At 41.8% G+C, this 18,062-nt stretch overlaps 1 protein-coding gene across 2 annotated transcripts in view; it reads right to left on the bottom strand.

The window, feature by feature from the left end:
* Positions 1 to 18,062, bottom strand: part of LOC133483626 (bone morphogenetic protein receptor type-2-like) — a 78,940-nt gene that overhangs the window by 41,735 nt on the left and 19,143 nt on the right. The window contains exon 1 of one of the 2 annotated variants that reach the window (XM_061785103.1): positions 9,775 to 10,815. The exons of the other annotated variant lie outside the window; for it this stretch is intronic. Within the exon in view, the coding sequence (XP_061641087.1) occupies positions 9,775 to 9,856 (82 nt within the window). The 5' untranslated portion in view covers positions 9,857 to 10,815. Of the gene's footprint in view, positions 1 to 9,774; positions 10,816 to 18,062 lie in introns of those variants that run through there. 2 annotated transcript variants of the gene reach the window in all.

The following is an 18,062-nucleotide window of genomic DNA, read 5'->3' as shown; positions in this document are numbered from 1 at the left end:
GACTCCTTTGCACAATATAATCTCATTCCAAGTGTTGCACTGAGGCTACTGGTCATTTCTTTTAACAAAGTTAAACACTTTTGTTCACCGCCACAGTTAGGCACAAGCACATCTTCGTTGGTTTTCGCCACTTTCTTCTTCGGGGTCAGCGGACTGTAGGCATCGAAACTGGGAACCGAAAATGTTTCAATTTGAACGATTCCGGGAGAACACGAATGTTAGTTCCGGTTCCAATCGGCTCTCGATTCTCAACCGCCAACTCTAGTTAAAATCTAAATTGTATTCTCCTACTCGCCATCCATTTCAAACAGAGCCACAGCGATGGAATTTTTTTTACCACGGTCAAAAGACTTAACATTGGTTAGGCTTTTGTGTACTATGATAAACACCACTTCAGCACCCAATGTCCTTGTGGGTAGCATGGCCGTTCAATGTTCTAATATTATTCAACATTATGAGTTATATGCAGTGCTGCTGAGTTTCATTATCAGGAGAGGGAACATTTCATTTTTTGGGTTGCAGCTGTTACATTTGTGACCTGGAAAATGTTTCCAACATGGAATTAAAGAATGTAAAAAATGCTGTTACCTTAAAATCCACCTATTTTCTGAAACTCCTAATGGTTCATGAGTGGTGATGAGCTGATTCCAGCTGAGTTACCCCATCAATACAGATATAGTTCTTATTGTGTGAACGGGTGCAATCACATCACATTTTTTTCTGCATAGCGCAACTGTGCTCATTCACACGCAGCTATAGCCACGATTGCATACTTCAGCCTTCAGGCTGTAGCAACATTCATCTCTTCTCACAAAGTAATAATCATGTGATGTGGCCTTAGTACTAAATGTTATGGAAACAAAGCACTCGTAATGCCATCTTATTTTGTTCTCCAAAGTGATACTGATGCAATGACAGAGACAAATTCTTCAACATTTATTGCACTTGACACTTTAGTGATTGAGTCATCCTCGATTAGTATGGCTATACAAGCCACACCACTAAAATTACAAATGACAATGCAGTGCTTCCATCGTTCAGTATGCGAAGGAAAATCGTGAACACGGTTATGCGGTGTTAGGTGCGAAAATTTGAAGCATGATCATGAGTTAGGTGAAAACTTGATTGCTGAAGTTAGAGTATTAATACACACAACAATTACATGTCATAGTTTTACTTCATCTGCAGTCTAACAATTTTATTTTTATTGGTGCTGTATCATGAATGTACGTTACTGCAAAATTCCGAGTGACATGACCAAAAGTATTCCTTTAACGATTGTTGTGGTTTGCAGTGTTGAGCTGTTTCTTTGGTTACCTCATTTGCGTAAACACACAAAAGGATAAAAATGTCAAAAATCATGATGTATGTATGGTTCCATTCTGCAACACTGCAAATTACAGCTACAATAATGAAAAATGTTAAACTAACTAACTAGAATAACTAATTAAAAGTAGACTAAACTGTTCTCTCCATTCTCTTTACGGTTGGTTCACACTTGGTTACATAAAACTGAAATATGTGAGAACTATGATGTGTGACCCCATCAAATGTAAAGTGAACACAACACCTGTGGTAAAATTACAGCCTACATTAGGAAATCCTGAAAGCACAACAATTTTATTTGCTAGAGGCACAAAAAATACCATCTCTTGATGTGTGTGAGCTGACAGTGGCACAACAGTGATAGTTTTTAACTGGTGAAAATAACAATACCAAAACAAATCCAGCAATTAACCCAGCTGATAAATTCAAAATTTTCTGCTTAAGTTGGACCAGAAAATCTAATTGTGAACACAGTGTATTACTGTACATTGCATTACAATGTATGGACGTCAACAACCGCAATCCATGCTGTTACTAATACGGTATTTTTTAAGGCCAGCTGTGGAAACACTGCCCTAGGTCCTTCTTGTGATACATGTAATATCTTCTTTCAATATAAAATATTTGATTTAAGTATAATCTTACAATCTGACAACCTCTCTGGTAGAGGAAAGAGAGAAGCAGCAGGGTTTGGTAACCCTGCTCGTCAAGTGCACACGACTGCCATATGCCACTTGAAATTTAGCTTTGAGTGACAAAATGTTTGAGGAAACAATCATACCTTCATCATGATTGCGATACCTTTTTGCCCTATTTTGAAACCTTAAAGCACAGCAAAGTAAATTCATTGATATAGCACATTTCATACACAAGTTAACTCAATGTGCTTTACATGATTAAAAGCATATAAAAACAACCCCCTAAAAAAAGCTTATAAACGTAAAACAAAGAGAAAAGAAATAAAAGTACAATTAAAACAGCGTACAGTGCAAATATCATTTAAAAGTGGAAATGCTCTCGAAAGCATGAGGAAAAAAAGTGTTTTTAAACTGGACTTAAAAACATTCACACCCGAGCTGGAGCATTCTGAATGAGCTGCAGCTGTTTAATGCTCTTTTGGGGGAGTCCAGTCAGAAGACCATTACAATAGTCAAGTCTACTTGAGAAAAAGCATGGATGAGCTTCTCCTAAAGTACTGCATGATCTGGCCCCAGCTCCTCTGGCTGAGTTCATCAGCCAAAGAAACAGCTCTGAGCGTGTCACTCGAGGCTCTGTCAGAGGTGACTGTCTCATTCCTCTGCGCAGGAGCACTTTCAGTAAGTCAGCCTGGTCAGTGAGGAGCGCTGGTGAGTGGAACTCAGTACCTAAGGAGGTTAAACTGCTTACAACATACAAGGCCTTCACAAAAAAACTGAAAATGTGGCTAGTTAACACCTATAGCTGCCAACACTAAAAGACAAGTATGTTATGTTGTCTTTTTGTTATGATCAAAAAAATTATGGTTTTATTCTCTCTTAATAGTATAGTTTGATTATGTATCCTGTATTATAATGTCTTGTAGATGTATTTTACTGCTTTTTTACATCATGGCCAGGGGACTACAGATGAAAACTAGCCTTCTGGCTAATTCTGGCTTTTTTAACCATGTGTACTTCATGTGTTTTATGAAATTGCATTGTCCCCTTTCAAAAATAAACTGAACTGAACTGAACTGGTCTGCTTGACACATGCAAGCCTTCACTCTGGATATGTTCCTCAGATGGTAGAAGGCAGTTTTAGTAATTGATTTGATATGACTGTTGAAAGTCAGTTCGGAACTATACTATATACTATTAACTATAATAACTAACCCATAACATTTGATGGGATTACCTCTAATGGATTTGATGGGGTTACTCCCTTCCATCTCTGCTTTAGCAGGTAAAAAAAAACATGCTCTATTAAAGATTGACATGGGTAGCCAGAAACTTCCCACTTCCTGCCCAATGAAGTCCTATGTTGTTTTAGCAGTGTATTTTGGGGCATTATCGTGCTGAATGTTAAAGGATCTCCCAATCAATTTGGCGGCATATTTATATACATATAATTTGCTACGGCCATCCGGTTTTACATGAATTAAAATTAATGAGCACATCTTAGAAGAAACCAAGTCAAAGCCAAAATATTTCCTCCATTGAGTTAAATGGTTCTTGTATGGTTGGAATCCAGAGCAGCTTCATTCTGGAAGCTTTTGCCTTTCCATCCCTTTCGTACAGTGGCCTGGAAGTGCAAAACACTATAACAAATTGTGGAACACTTTTACATTTCAGAAAACAAATTAACAAAAAGGGGCGTCACGGTGGTCGACTGGTTAGAGCGTCTGGCTCACAGTTCTGAGGACCGCCTGTGTGGAGTTTGCATGTTCTCCCCGTGCCTGCGTGGGTTTTCTCCGGGCACTCCGGTTTCCTCCCACATCCCAAAAACATGCATGGTAGGTTAATTGAAGACGCTAAATTGCCCGTAGGTATGAATGTGAGTGTGAATGGTCGTTTGTTTATATGTGCCCTGCGATTGGCTGGCAACAAGTTCAGGGTGTACCCTGCCTCCTGCCCATTGAAAGCTGGGATAGGCTCCAGCACTCCCGCGACCCTTGTGAGTATAAGCGGCTCAGAAAATGGATGGAAATTAACAAAAGCCGAAACACTTTTACATTTCAGAAAACAAATTAACAAAAGCAGACACACTTTTACAAAAGACGAGACACGGGAACGTCCCATTTCACAGACATTCTTCAATCCCATGCCCGTTCTCGGAAAGACGCGTCCCGCTTCAACATGATTGGCTCCTGCATCGTGGGAAGGGTAGCCTACGCAGATGTAACGAGAAGTCCATCCCAAATCAAATACAAAAAAAAACTAAGAAGTTTATTATGGTTAGGTTTAGGAGTAGGGTTGGGGTTAAGGCAGTTTAGAATGAGTTTAGGTTAGGATTATGGTGGTTAGGGCTGGCGCACACCGAGCACTGCCGCTGAACCCGACTGAACTATGGCGCAGTGTGCGTGGTTTGGCAACTGTTTCCTTGAGCAGTCGATTGGTCGGCCACTTAAAAAATTAATGGAGCCGGCACCTTCCTTTCAAATATCCACAATTTCCCTTTAATTCTCACCAGCATCTTCTCTTTTTAACAACCTGCTTCTTCCTTAACTCTTAATCTATCTTTTTATGGTTTAAGAAAAGTAATCAAGTACAATATATTGTACATACAATCGCTATTTGGGATGGAAATTTCGTTACATCTGCGTAGCCTACCCTTCCCGCGATGCAAGAGCCAATCATGTTGAAGCGGGGCGGGTCTTGCCGAGAAAGGGCGTGGGATTTCTGAGAATGTCTGTGAAATGAGACGTTCCCTTTCCGGGCGTTTCTGCTTTTGTTAAGGTGTTTCCTGAAATGTAAAAGTGTTCCGATTTTTGTTAATTTGTTTCCTGAAATGTAAAAGTGTTTCTGCTTTTGTTAATTTGTTTCCTGAAATGTAAAATTGTTTCTGCTTTTGTTAATTTGTTTTCTGAAATGTAAGCGTTTCACAATTTGTTATCTTGTTTTGCAATTCCAGGTCACCGTACTTTGGTAATGGTTAATGTGTCTGTTTAGTCCATAAAGCTTTGTTACAGAATTTTAGCCTCATCTCTTCCTATTCTTCTTGCTCGTGAGATGAAAAGGCATGAACATTTTATATGATCAACGTGATCAGAATTATCACAGTTATCGGTATTCTGATTACATTTCTGAGAAAAGTGTAACCAATAGAAATATCGATAAATGTGCCTAAAGCATCCCTATTGCTGCAGGTTTTATTCTCAATACTAAAAAAATCTATCATCATCAACAATATGCACTTTATTTTGCATGTTTCGTAAGATATGGTTTGTGTTCACAATAAAAATGTTATGTCAAAATGTACCATAACAAACCACTGGGTGAAGAAGAGAGTTACCTCTTCACTTATTGGACAAGAATGTAAACAGGAAGAAGGTTTGCTTTATGGACTTGCGTTTAATGAGTGAATAAAGGAGCACAAATAAACACGAACTGGCGCAAAACTGGCATTTGTTGATAAATATTGTAATTATCTGTACAATCTAGCAGGCTAGAACACACCAGCAAATGGCTTAATGCACTAGTGCATCACATAGTTCATGCAGTCAAAAGAAGATGCGTGTTAAAGCAGCAAATACTGTGCATGTATGAGGATGCTAAATGCAAATCAAAGATATCAATTGACAAGCCACCTGTAGTTACCATTATAATGTTCAAGCATGGTGGGAGCACATCAATAACACCTCTCTTTATCCTGTTAGCTCTCGATGCTATTGCACTACCACGCACATGCTACATCACGAAGTGGCGCCGGCTACAGAGCCTTTCAGACAACTACCGTATTTTCATGACCATAAGGCGCCCTTAAAATGCGGCGCGCCTTATGCGGACGTTAAAGGGGGAAGGGTGCCGGTATGTGCATTGTGCAAAACAACGTCGGTTTGGCTAAGGACCCCCGAAAATGGCACCTACGAAGAGACACGCTTACGAAGCACAGTTTAATCTGCAAGCTATCAGTTACGCGGAGGAACATGGGAATCGAGCAGCTGCGAGAGAATTCAAGATCAATGAATCCATGGTTCGCAAGTGGAGGAAGCAAGAAAACGCCGGCATCATTGCTGAACAGCCCCGCCAGCAACGAGACTGACTCAGACAATGACGATAGGGAACCCGGCATGTTTGATGGCGAAATTGCCCAGCTGTTCATTTCGGACACAGAAGATGAGGACTTTGATGTATTTGTGGATGAGGATTGATCAAAAAATAACATGAGTACATTGTTAAATACTTCAATAAAGTACAACCGAACTCAGTTTTGCTCCCGCTGCCTTTTTAAAAACATACGCTAGCATGGATGCTAGCATATGTTTTACTTGAACTAGGAGGCAGCGCCGGACGAGTTACGCCACAATTTGTGAATGGATTGTGGATGCTTGGGCTAACGTGTCTGCTTGCGCTGTTGTTCGAGCTTTCGTAAAAGCCGGCATCATTTCTGAGGAGCCGCACGGCAACGAGACTGACTCGAACCTGGCGTGTTTGATGGAGAACTTGCCCAACTGTTCATTTCGGATACAGAAGATGAGGACTTTGATGGATTTGTGGATGAGGATTGAACAAAAAATAATGTGAGTACCTTGTTAAATACTTCAATAAAGTACAACTGAACTCAGTTTTGCTCCCGCTGCCTTTTTAAAAACATTGTTTTAGCGTGCATGCATGCTACCCTATGTTTTAAGCTAGCGTATGCTTTCCCATGCCTGCGCCCAATAATACGGTGGGCCTTATGCATGTGTTAAATACAGAAATAGACCCCGTAACTCAGACTGCGCCTTTTAATACGGTGCGCCCTATGGCCCTGAAAATACGGTAGTTCAAATATCAGTTCACCATCCCAAAAACGAATTAATTCAGTTCATAGAGCAAAAGTTTGAGCTAAAACTGTGCTTCATCCTGTTAGCTGCTGATGCCATCTTCATTTTATTTTTTTTATATTAATTACGATCCCTCAATCAACTACACTTGTATATTTTGGTCGCAACCCAAACAGAGAAGAAGACCATATACATGCAAGTACGCAACGAGAGATGAGCTGAATTTTGGTGCCTTGCTCAAGGTTAACTCTACAGTAGTGAAGATGCAGACTAGCCAACAAATGACAGCAATTTTTTTTTTTTTTTACTTTTGTCCACAGGGGGACTTCTTGACCCTCCAATTCCAAAGACCTTACAGATGACCTACAGATGCAACTAGAACAGATATTGCAGATGATGGGCACGTTGCATCAGAGAATAAAAAAAAGAGGAGCCGGCAACAGAATAACCTCAAATATGGTATAAGTAATCATTCCAATTCGAAACACTATTACTAATTGTTTAAACAGCGATGTGACCAATTAATATTTTTGGAGCAAGCAAAATTAATCAATTAAGGATTACATAAAAACAGTTATTTTCCAGCAGTATTTTTACATTTTTTATCAGCGGTAGAGAAATGTAAATAACCTCAGAGTCATGCCTGCAAGTTTAGTGTGTACGTTTAATGTTTTCAAACGGATAGTCAGACTTCAGAATGTGCATTCCACGAGTGGCAAGGTAAAACATGAGTGCTATTTATTAGCAATGTGACAGGACTTCCCAAAAAGGACAGTTTGTCAAAATGCTGAGTCTGGTTGGAACGGCCACTTCAGCCTAAGTACAAGCTATCAAGAATTTGGAAAATCAAATGTTAGGTTCCGGGGAAATTTAGTTTTTTGTGTCGGAGAAAATGTTCTTTTTTGGGGAGCATTTTTGTGTGCTATCGGCTATAGAATATCTGGTCAAAATAAACCGTTAAAATACAGTAAAGCAGTAACTTCATTATTTCTCAAATCTCAACATCTTCTTGACCCTTTCATTTTGGCTTCTACTCGGGGAACCCCTTCTAAGATTGGCTGAAAAGTTTCAGGCGGTTAAAAACATCCACCAATAAGCTTATAAATTCTTAGGGTTTCGCCAAGTCAACGCGTTGCAATTACCGTGACGTTTCAAACGTGGTCACTTGCCCTAAAAACTCGACTTAAATAGCACAAATGAAACCTTATTTGTGAGAAAGCAGTGTGGGCAGTATAATATCAGTCATCTACTTTAGTAATCAATAGTTTTTTCCTGAATGCATTTGTTATAGCGGCTTTTTGAGGCGTTTGAAGTGCTCATTCCATGTTTTTTTGAGAAAATTCCACGAAGATGGTGGCCACTTGTCATGTTGCTACATTTATTATTCACTCTGATTTCAACCAGATACTGTATCTACAGTACACGTAAAAACATGTTCAGACAAAGCGCATAACATGATCAAAACTTTGCTTTGAAATAAAAATAGGTATCAATATAATATATCCATTTGTAATGCAAAATAAGATTTGTGAATTTCCATACCCGATTTCGACCTACATGCATCAGTCAGACCCTGAAAATACCTTGTGCATAATGCAACAGCCAGCATTGTTGACAGGGCATAGGAGAACAAAGATATTAAAATGTCCAACTCGTGCAACAGCACATACTTGGTTATCAATCTGCCAAAAGTATTGACCTGAAGTCGACTTCTCCATACTGTACTGGCATAGCTAACGATACAATAGATATACTAGACAATAATAATAATAATAATAGACAATATTGATTTGTTTTCACCTACGTACAGTACATGTTTTAAATAGTACAAAACCAGTTTTCACTATCCATCCATTCATTTTCTGAGCCGCTTCTCCTCACTAGGGTCGCAGGCGTGCTGGAGCCTATCCCAGCTATCATCGGGCAGGAGGCGGGGTACACCCTGAACTGGTTGCCAGCCAATCGCAGGGCACATACAAACAAACAACCATTCACACTCACATCCACGCCTACGGGCAATTTAGAGTCTTCAATGAACCTACCATGCATGTTTTTGGGATGTGGGAGGAAACCAGAGTGCCCGGAGAAAGCCCACGCACGCACGGGTAGAACATGCAAACTCCACACAGGCGGGACCGGGGATTGAACCCCGCTCCTCAGAACTGTGAGGCAGACGCTCTAACCAGTCGCTCACCGTGCCACCAGTTTTCACTAAACTAGACATTTCCAAAGTATTAAAAATATTGTTACGTCATCCACAGCATAGTTCCATCTCTGAGGCTGTTCTGAATTTGGCTGCATTACTAATGTCATTTTGTATTTAGTGATGATTGCTTTATAAAACATAGATCGCAGGTAATAAAGTAGATATCCATACTGATGACAGAAAGTCAATAGACCAGATAATACAGGTTCAGGATGCACCAATAACGATTCCAGTATCCTTGTAAAAATTCTCCGATACCATAGGCACCGATACTACATCACAGGCCTGACACATACCTTCCGGGTTGGAGCCATGTCTACTGTGTGTGTGAGTAGATACTTGAAGGAGACAGATGACAACCCTTTTACCTTTGCAAAATGGATGATAAACTCCTCGGGCACCGACGGAGACGGCTGAACCGCAAGTTGCAGTGGCGGCCGCACACCGCTAAGCAGCGACTTTGGGGCATAACATGGCAGACAAGGCCTGCAGTATGTTTGGCAGTGTTTTTCCAGGCCTTTGTACACAGAATGATTAAAAGGGAAAAAGTGTGGGTATTTGCTTCAGCACTCAAGATGAGTTATCTGTGAAGGCTACTGGACAACAATGAGAGGAGCTCCATAGAACAGTGCAGAAATCACAGAGCGGTTGTCATCCAGAAAGATGACATTTTGAGGGGATTTGCGAAAATGAGCACTGTCGATTTAAAAACGGAACAACACTAAGTGACATGTTTGACGTACACTTCAGTAAATACATTAAATATTTACAAGACGATCATCTTTACACAGCCACTTACCAGCCACTGGAGTAAGGAGAAGAGTCAGGCAAAAGGCGAATTTTGCGAGACACTGCATCGTTGTCGTTCGGCCCACAGGCATGATGGTACAGATCGACTTTGCTATTTCACTTGACGCTAATCCACACACTTGGATGTACTTTCTGGTCCTTGTTCCTCTTCTTTTAGCGGTTACCACATAAATGTTTCTTTATTCTGTCCTCGGGTCAGCTCAATTCGTCTAAACACGCTTTCTGGCATATGGCTACACATTTGATGCTTGCAAAAAGTCGCTTCTGTGCCGTCAATGGCAACAAAGTTAACGTCGTACCGTGATTGAATCCTGCAAGAAAGCTAAGCGTTTGAGTAGTTTGGCGTAAATAAAACGCATTTGCGAAAACAAGCCATCTCTACAAGCTGACATGCTAGCCACTCGACGTCTGTGTCATGCTGTTAAAAACTTAGCTAAAGACGAAAAATGTCGCTTAAAACGACGCATATGTCTTTTGATTACCCATATACCATCCTCGGGTGCACACCAAATTATGCCGCCCACCGTCTGCTCTGCAAACAGGACGTTCCCATGTAATTACACGTTAGCCAATTAGCTTGGCTAGGTCGGTGCTAAATGCTACCGACGGTCGCCAACTGCTAGCGAGTTCGTCCTCCTCTTCTGCGTCCCAGTTTATTTATCGGTCTTACGGAGAATAATTTATCCAAGCGCGGCGACTTTTCTACCTTTCCACGCACGGAAAAATATCACTCGAGAGCTTGCAAGCGGCGGAGGGAGGTACACATATCTCTTGAACTGATCTTCCCAGGGGCGGCCGACTGCGCTTGTACTTGACGCTTTGGAGCTCCGTTTCGCAGACAGACAGACAGGCTGGGCGGATGGGAACGCCTCATTTATTTGCAGGCTTGTTTGGAGCGTTTCGTCTCCGGTATCATGTTGCTGTGGGTTGGCGTCGGTAGGGGGGAGGAGGAGTACAGTATAGTAGAACTGAGCCTACAGGGGTGCCGCAGCGCCACTGTGCCGCAGACTGTGCGCACGACACCCTGGAAGTAGAAACACGCTGCGTTACGGCTACATTACCGGTACTGTAAATTGACAAATATACCGTGATCTGCCTTGACTGGCGTAGGAATTTAAGTGACATCCATGGGGTTTAATATGACGGCGCCCCCACCCCCTCCTTTGCAGCTAGAACAGCTTCAACCTTCAACCACACACACACTTTCCTTCTCCTGAGCTGCAAAATGTTTTACATCAACTGGGTTTTGTCAGCACGGTAGTTTGAAACACGTGCGCGCGCTCTCGAAATGGATTTGTTTATGGCATATATGTCAAACTCAGGCCCGGGGACAAATTTGGCCCACGATGTAATTATATTTGGCCCGCAAGACCATATTAAATGTGTATTAGAGCTGGCCGGCCAGTATATAGCACATGCGCCACTAATATTACAAATCCCAGAATGCTTTGCTAGTGTGTTGGCCCAACAGTCTAGACCGGCAAGCCCCCCTTCCCTTTCCGTTGCAGTCGTTAGCAACTATGCTACCTGTCTCCTCGGGGAAATTTACACTTCCCCTTCCCAAAAATGGCGAAAGATGGAAAACAGTTAACTTCCAAGACAGGTGGTAGGCAGATTACCTGTTCACTAAAGTAAAAGACAGACCTGTTTGTCGTGTGCGGAGCAACGTGGCTGTAACGAAGAATATAACATAATTGAATAATTATTTTTTTTTTTAAATGACCTTTATCAACTCCTAGGCAGGGACTGTTAATAGTTTGAAATTAGGATTTTTATTGAAGGACATTCTTATTTTTTTGGGTTGTTTTGTTGTTGGCCTTTGAAAAAAGATTCACATCAAAAAGAAAGGGAGTTGTAGATAGATAAATAGAAGATCGAGAGACAGAAGAATTCATGTTATCTATTTAAATACAAAAAAAAACCCAACAAATACCACTGTCTTTTATCGCAAATTTGATTTCTCGTGTTTCTAATATTAAAGTTTGTTTATTCCAGATTCAGTGTTTCAGCAAAATTTAAGTTTGTTGTCATATGATAAACTTTAACGCCATATTTCTGAAGAGAAGGGAAACATCCACATCGCAGTGATTTTTCATTAAATATTGAGTTTGGCCCGTGATGTTGTCCCAAATTTTAATTTTGAGTTTGACACCCCTGGTTTATGGTATTTATTATTTGTATGAGTTCATTATATTTTTGAATTGTATTCGCTACATTTTATCATTCAATTTTTAAAGGCAACAAAGCTATGGTTGAAATATGTGTCACTAGGAATTGACTTTGCATTAACAAACTGAATTTGAAAAACATAATTTGAATTTGTATGAACTGAAGTCTAATAAACTTGAAAGTGAATGTAAGAATATCTTATCCGCAATGAAAATTGAAATGATATATTTTCACATTCAATTTGATCATTTCAGATTCAGTTCGACAAATTCAATTTCAAATTAGCTGTGACGGTCATCCGGGAACTGTAAGGAATAGCAATCGATCGGCGATAGACAGATCTCGTCTTCGGCCAATCAGCGCTTTCGTTTTTATCACGTGACAGGGATTCTGCGTGAAGTCAAATCTTCTAACCGGCGACAGTATTTGAACCTCTATACCACATTTCCTTAACATTTGTGGAATGCATCATACGGTCAGAAAAAGATAAAAGGTGCTTCCTTTGGAACATAGGAAAGGACATATCACACCGACGTGACTATCTCGTCGATCCGGTTCTTTTCTAACACGACGTCATCCAGTCATTAAACTCCATGCCTTAGGCTTTACTGCCACCTAGGCGAAGAAACAGCACACAGCAGATCTCGATGCAGACAGCACTGTTTCAAATGAATTTAGGGGGTTTACGTGAATGAATTGGGATCCACCCCTTATGCAGCCGTTGTCCATTTTTTTGGACATTTTTGGACTTTGATGTATTCCACCAAAGACAAAACTGTTAAAGACAAAGGTCAGAGGGCTGAAATTGGGCCTCTCAGTTTTTAACAAGTTAAACTTAAAAAAACATGGCACATTTTCCAACTTATTAGAAATAGGAGATACACATTGATAATAAATTATTAATCCATTCTATGACACTATTAATTCCCATTACAAATCACATTTTTCAATGTCCTGTAAACCTGATGTGTTATTATGCTTTTCCTAGAAATACTGAATGAATCCAAGCATTGGGGTGTGTTTGGTGTGTATTTGCACCCCTAAGCCATCAAATGGAACCAGAGCCCAAAGCATTATTTTTTAGCAAATCCAAGCTGCTTATCTCCCGCTAATGTACAAAAGAAAATGGACCAAGGGATGCATAAGGGCTGGACTCCAATTCATTCATGTGAACACCTAAATTCATTGCTCTTTCTACGCCTAGGTGGCAGTAAAGCCTAAGGCATGGCGGTCAATGCCTGGATGACGTTATGTTAGAAAAGAACCGGAACAACAACTTCGTCACGTCGGTGTGATATGTCCTTTCCTATGTTCGAAAGGAAGTACCTTTTTAACTCTTTCTGACCGTATGATGCATTCCACAAAGGTTAAGGAAAGGTGGTATAAAGGTTCAAATACTGTCGCCGGTTAGAAGCTTGGACTTCACGGAGAATCCCCATGTCACGTGGTAAAAAACGAAGGCGCTGATTGGCCGAAGACGAGATCTGTGTATTGCCGATCGATTGCTATTCCTTAGAGTTCCCGGATGTGTGTCACAGCTAATTTTAAATTGACTTTGTCGAACTGAATCTGAAATGATCAAACTGAATGTGAAACTATATAATTTGAATTTTCACTGCAGATACAACAATTCTTAGATTAACTTTCAAGTTTATTGGACTCCATTTAATACAAATTCAAATTATGTTTTTCAAATTCAGGTCGTAAATTCAAATTAAATTCCTGGTGTCACATATTTCATATTTCATACAAAGAGCAGTGGAGAGGAATACACAACCTTTCAACAACACAGTAGGCCTGTTGCAGTCTTGCATGGTTTTGTGTTGTGGTAAGGTTACTAATGTTAGCTGGAAGTATGTAACCAACTCACGCTGACAGGCTGCAATTATAATTCATTGTTGGCTAACAACAAATTTTCACCGGAAGTTTTTCCTTTATAGTTCGTAGTAAATGTTTCTTCAACAAAACACATTGAAAGATCCCACTAGAATATTGAACTTGACTGGCACAATTTAGTTCTGCCTTTAGTTCTGCCTTTTGCCTCGGTGCAATACCACAATTCTAATATGTACAGTACATACTGTGGTGCCGGGAGAAGTAGACTAAGACTTCCCAGTATGGGGGATTCTAGGATCAGATGTTTAGGGGTACTGGTATTCATTTAAGGGTTTCTTCAGCACCCCATTAAATGGGCTAGAAATGGCTATGTCTGTCAGTAAGGCATTCAGTAGCACCTTGGCAATTAATATTATCACATGTGGATGAAACACTAACTAACTTCTCTCATCCCAGTCCAAACAGAAGGCAGGGATACTGTTTGACCACCTGAATTGTTTCCTATAGCTAGAAAAAATGTCGGCTAACTCCCACCTAACAACATAAATAGTGAGCTATGATGAAATGCAGCAAAATGAGGACTGGTAATGATAATAGTGTGTTGGTATTGAGTGGTTGAAGTTAAGAAATGTTCCAAATATCCAGGTTTAAGCCGGGCATTTACGCCATATGACTGGAAGACAGGTATTGCTCTGCTTATAGGTTGAGCGGTCAGAGTCCAGTCTGGCAGATCTGGGAAAGATTGAGTGGCGCAAACCATTTTTGTTGTTTCAATACAGCATGATATTTCAACCAAGTACTACACAGTTTTACATTTTCTTACATTTTGTTGCATTTAAAAACAACCTAAAGTTCAATTATTTGTTTTTTGATTCTTCAAAATCAAGGGGTTTGGGATTCATTTTAGGGGTGCTTTCAGCACCTCCAACAATGCTTACCGGCATGCCTACTGGCATATTGTACATGTGGTAATTACGTGTCACTCGTAACGTTAGACCTTTCTGTGTTTCCCCATAATAATACAGTACTGTAGTTGTCTGTGTGTTTTACTCACATGTTGGTTTTCATTTTTGTTGTGCTGTTGTACCGTGAGGTAAATTGTAGACTATGCTCTGTGTCGTGACTCCTTACTCGTTTTCATTGTGCAGCAAGTGCGTTAGTGCACAAGAGCCAGGGGCATTTCTAGAACCCCTCCGTGGCCCAGGCAAGAAGGAATAAATAAATAAAAAATAATTTAAAAAATGCCTGGTGCCACTGAAGGTATATTACCAGAATAATACAATGAGCACAACAAAAATGCAGTTGATTCCAAAATACTTGGATGTCATATTTGAGGTGCTCAAGCTTATGTATTTTTCAAGAGTGGTGTGCTGTGAGGGCTAGGGTGGTCCTTATTTGTAGTGAGAATTTGAAAAATGAATATCTCAATGAGCGAAGGCCTGGATATGGTGCGAAACCATGAGAAAACACTTCCTGCGACGTTTCAGATCGATCGGACATATTAAGAGGTGCCCCAAAGCCAGTTTGGCGCAGTAGTATAAAAAAATTAACAAGCCTACATTTGTTAGAAAATGTTTGAAAAAAGTGCACTTGGAAGTTGGGTTCAAAAGACTCGTTAGGGTGTAAAACGTCGAGAAAAAACTTGTGTGACATTTTGTGTGGTCAATTGTATTTCGGTTACCATATTTTATTATTCACTAATTTTGTTCTCCCTCAGTTTCAGGTGTTATTTCTGTCGTGGCAAGTATTCGAGTGACAAGCATGGCGACCGCGAAAGCAATGAGGAAGGCGACGGAGGTCTGGCGCCTCGGCCAGCCGAACCCCCAGCCAATGATGGGGAAGCAGCTGCCCTCTTTGAAGGAAGTGCTGAGCCGGTTCTTCCACAATCAAGAAAAGAAGACGGTTTAGGAGGCGGCGAACCTGGTGGTGGAGAAGGTGTTCTTGTTCTGGGAGAAGGCCAAGATCTCCACGAAGGAAAAACACCACGCAGCTAAAAAGGTGACAAATGAGTACGATCTGTGGCGTGTGCTGGGAAAACACAAGAGCCGCAAGTCCCCGACGGAGACAAAAAAGCGTGAAGAATTCGTGACCCGGCTTGACCTCCTCTTCGACGTCGCCATGAAGGACGTCGAATTGACTCTCAACATGGAAGATCGTAGGTTCCTCGCCATGCAGCGCGACAAGGACGGCCGCAAGGGGGTTATGATGGGCATCGGCAGCAAGTTGGCGGCGCTTGAAAGGCGTCGTATGAAACAATCCAGGAAGCGCACCGCCGCCCCGGAAGAGGGCACAGTCGAACTGGGGAGTTCTTCCTCAAGCAGTGCCACGGAAACAGCTGATGAAGACGACGGCAATGATGATGGCCCCGGGCCTTCTTTTGCTCCCTCCCCCCCAAAGCGCAGCAGAGCTCGAGCCTCGGCGGTGACCCCGCAGATTGCAGCTGCGCTCGATCGAACAAGGAGATCTGACTGGAACGCTGTCCACATCTTCCACTCTGCTGCTCAGGCGTACAGCCCAATCCCCTCGAACCTTGCAGTCAACCCGCAATCGATTCAACGACACCGGAGGTGCGTCAGGGAGGATGTGACGAAGGAGATCCAGGAGGCGTTCTCTCCGGGTGTCCCCCTCGTTCTCCACTGGGACGGAAACATCATCGCCGATATCACCGACACAACGGCAGCCGAGCGTCTTCCCCTCCTCGTTTCCGGGGATGGCGTTAACAAGCTCCTCGGCGTCCCACGCTTGCCCAGCGGGAAGGGTGACGATGTTGCCACCGTGGTTATCAGCTGCCTGGACGATTGGGGCGTCACCGAACGCGTTGTGGGGATGTCTTTCGACACTACCGCCTCCAACACTGTCGTGCGCGATCTTGAGATCGTAGCCGACAAATCGTTCAGCGCCTGTTTCGCACCGTCGTCTGGGCCTGACATCCAACTCTTCAAACGCTTCAAGGCCGGATGGGAGTCCATCGATCAGACGGTGTTCGAGCCGACTGAGCCGATCCCGCCCACCAGTGACGAAGTCATCATGTTCTGCAAGGAGAAGCTCCAAGCTACGCAGCCCCGCGATGACTATCGGGAACTCCTCAACTTGACGATCGTCGCTCTGGGCGGCGTTCCCCCTCGAGGAATCAGTATGTCCAAGCCTGGAGCCTTCCACCGCGCTCGCTGGATGGGCAAACTGATATACGCATTGAAGATCTTCTTATTCCGCGGACAGTTCAAGCTCACCAAGGCGGTGGAGAAGAACTTGGCCCGCTTCGTCCTCTTCACTGTGACGCTGTACGAAGCCCCGCTCACTGAGGGCCTTCTCTGCTGGCCTAAACACTTTCAAAAGCACTGACCTAGAATTACAACCTAATGAAATGGTTAATTATATATATATAATTAACTATTTCATTAGGTTGTAATTAATGCTGTAACCAAAGCAACCCTGTTATTCATATTATCACAAAAAGACATATTGATATCAATGTTTCTTTTTTGTTATATAGCTAAATTTGTTCTTGACCTGTTAGTGTGTGTGTGTGTGTATATATATATATATATATATATATATATATATATATATATATATATATCTATCTCCATCCATCTTCCATACCGTTTATCTTCACCAGGGTCACAGGTATGCTGGAGTTTACCTCAGCTAACTTCGGGTGAGAGGCGGGGTACACCCTGAACTAGTCGCCAGCCAAACTTAGTGCACATATAAGCAAACAACCATTTGCACTCCCATTCATACCTACAGGCAATTTAGAGTCTTCAATTATCCTACCATGCATGTTTTTGGGATGCGGGAGTACCTGGAGAAAACCCACGCAGGCACAGGGAGAACATGCAAACTCCACACAGGTGAGGCTGGATTTGAACCCGGGTCCTCAGAACTGTGAGGCAAATGTGCCAACCAGTCACTCACCGTGCCATTATGTATAATAATAAATTAATGTATTTCCAGCAGTCTTTTGTGTTCATTTCATAGCATGTGTGCATGTGCTTTGCTCAGCTTTGAGTCATGTACAGTGCTGTATATACAGAATCTTTTTTGTCCAATGGTGTTTTTTTTCTTCATTCTCGTGTAGGCACAGTGTTAAGGGGACACCATCCCCCACTGGCTCCCACCTAAAACCGCCACTGCCTTTTGCCTTGGACAAATAACGTCACTTGCCATTCATGTGTTTGGACTTTGTCATGACAAATGTCTACAACTCATTTGAAGATATCTGCTGTGAATTACAGATCTCTGCAACGGAATTGATATATGCAACTCTAG

The sequence above is a fragment of the Phyllopteryx taeniolatus genome, chromosome 1, assembly GCF_024500385.1.
Source record: "Phyllopteryx taeniolatus isolate TA_2022b chromosome 1, UOR_Ptae_1.2, whole genome shotgun sequence".
Taxonomy (NCBI): Eukaryota; Metazoa; Chordata; class Actinopteri; order Syngnathiformes; family Syngnathidae; genus Phyllopteryx; species Phyllopteryx taeniolatus.
This window is presented reverse-complemented; position numbering and strand designations above follow the sequence as displayed.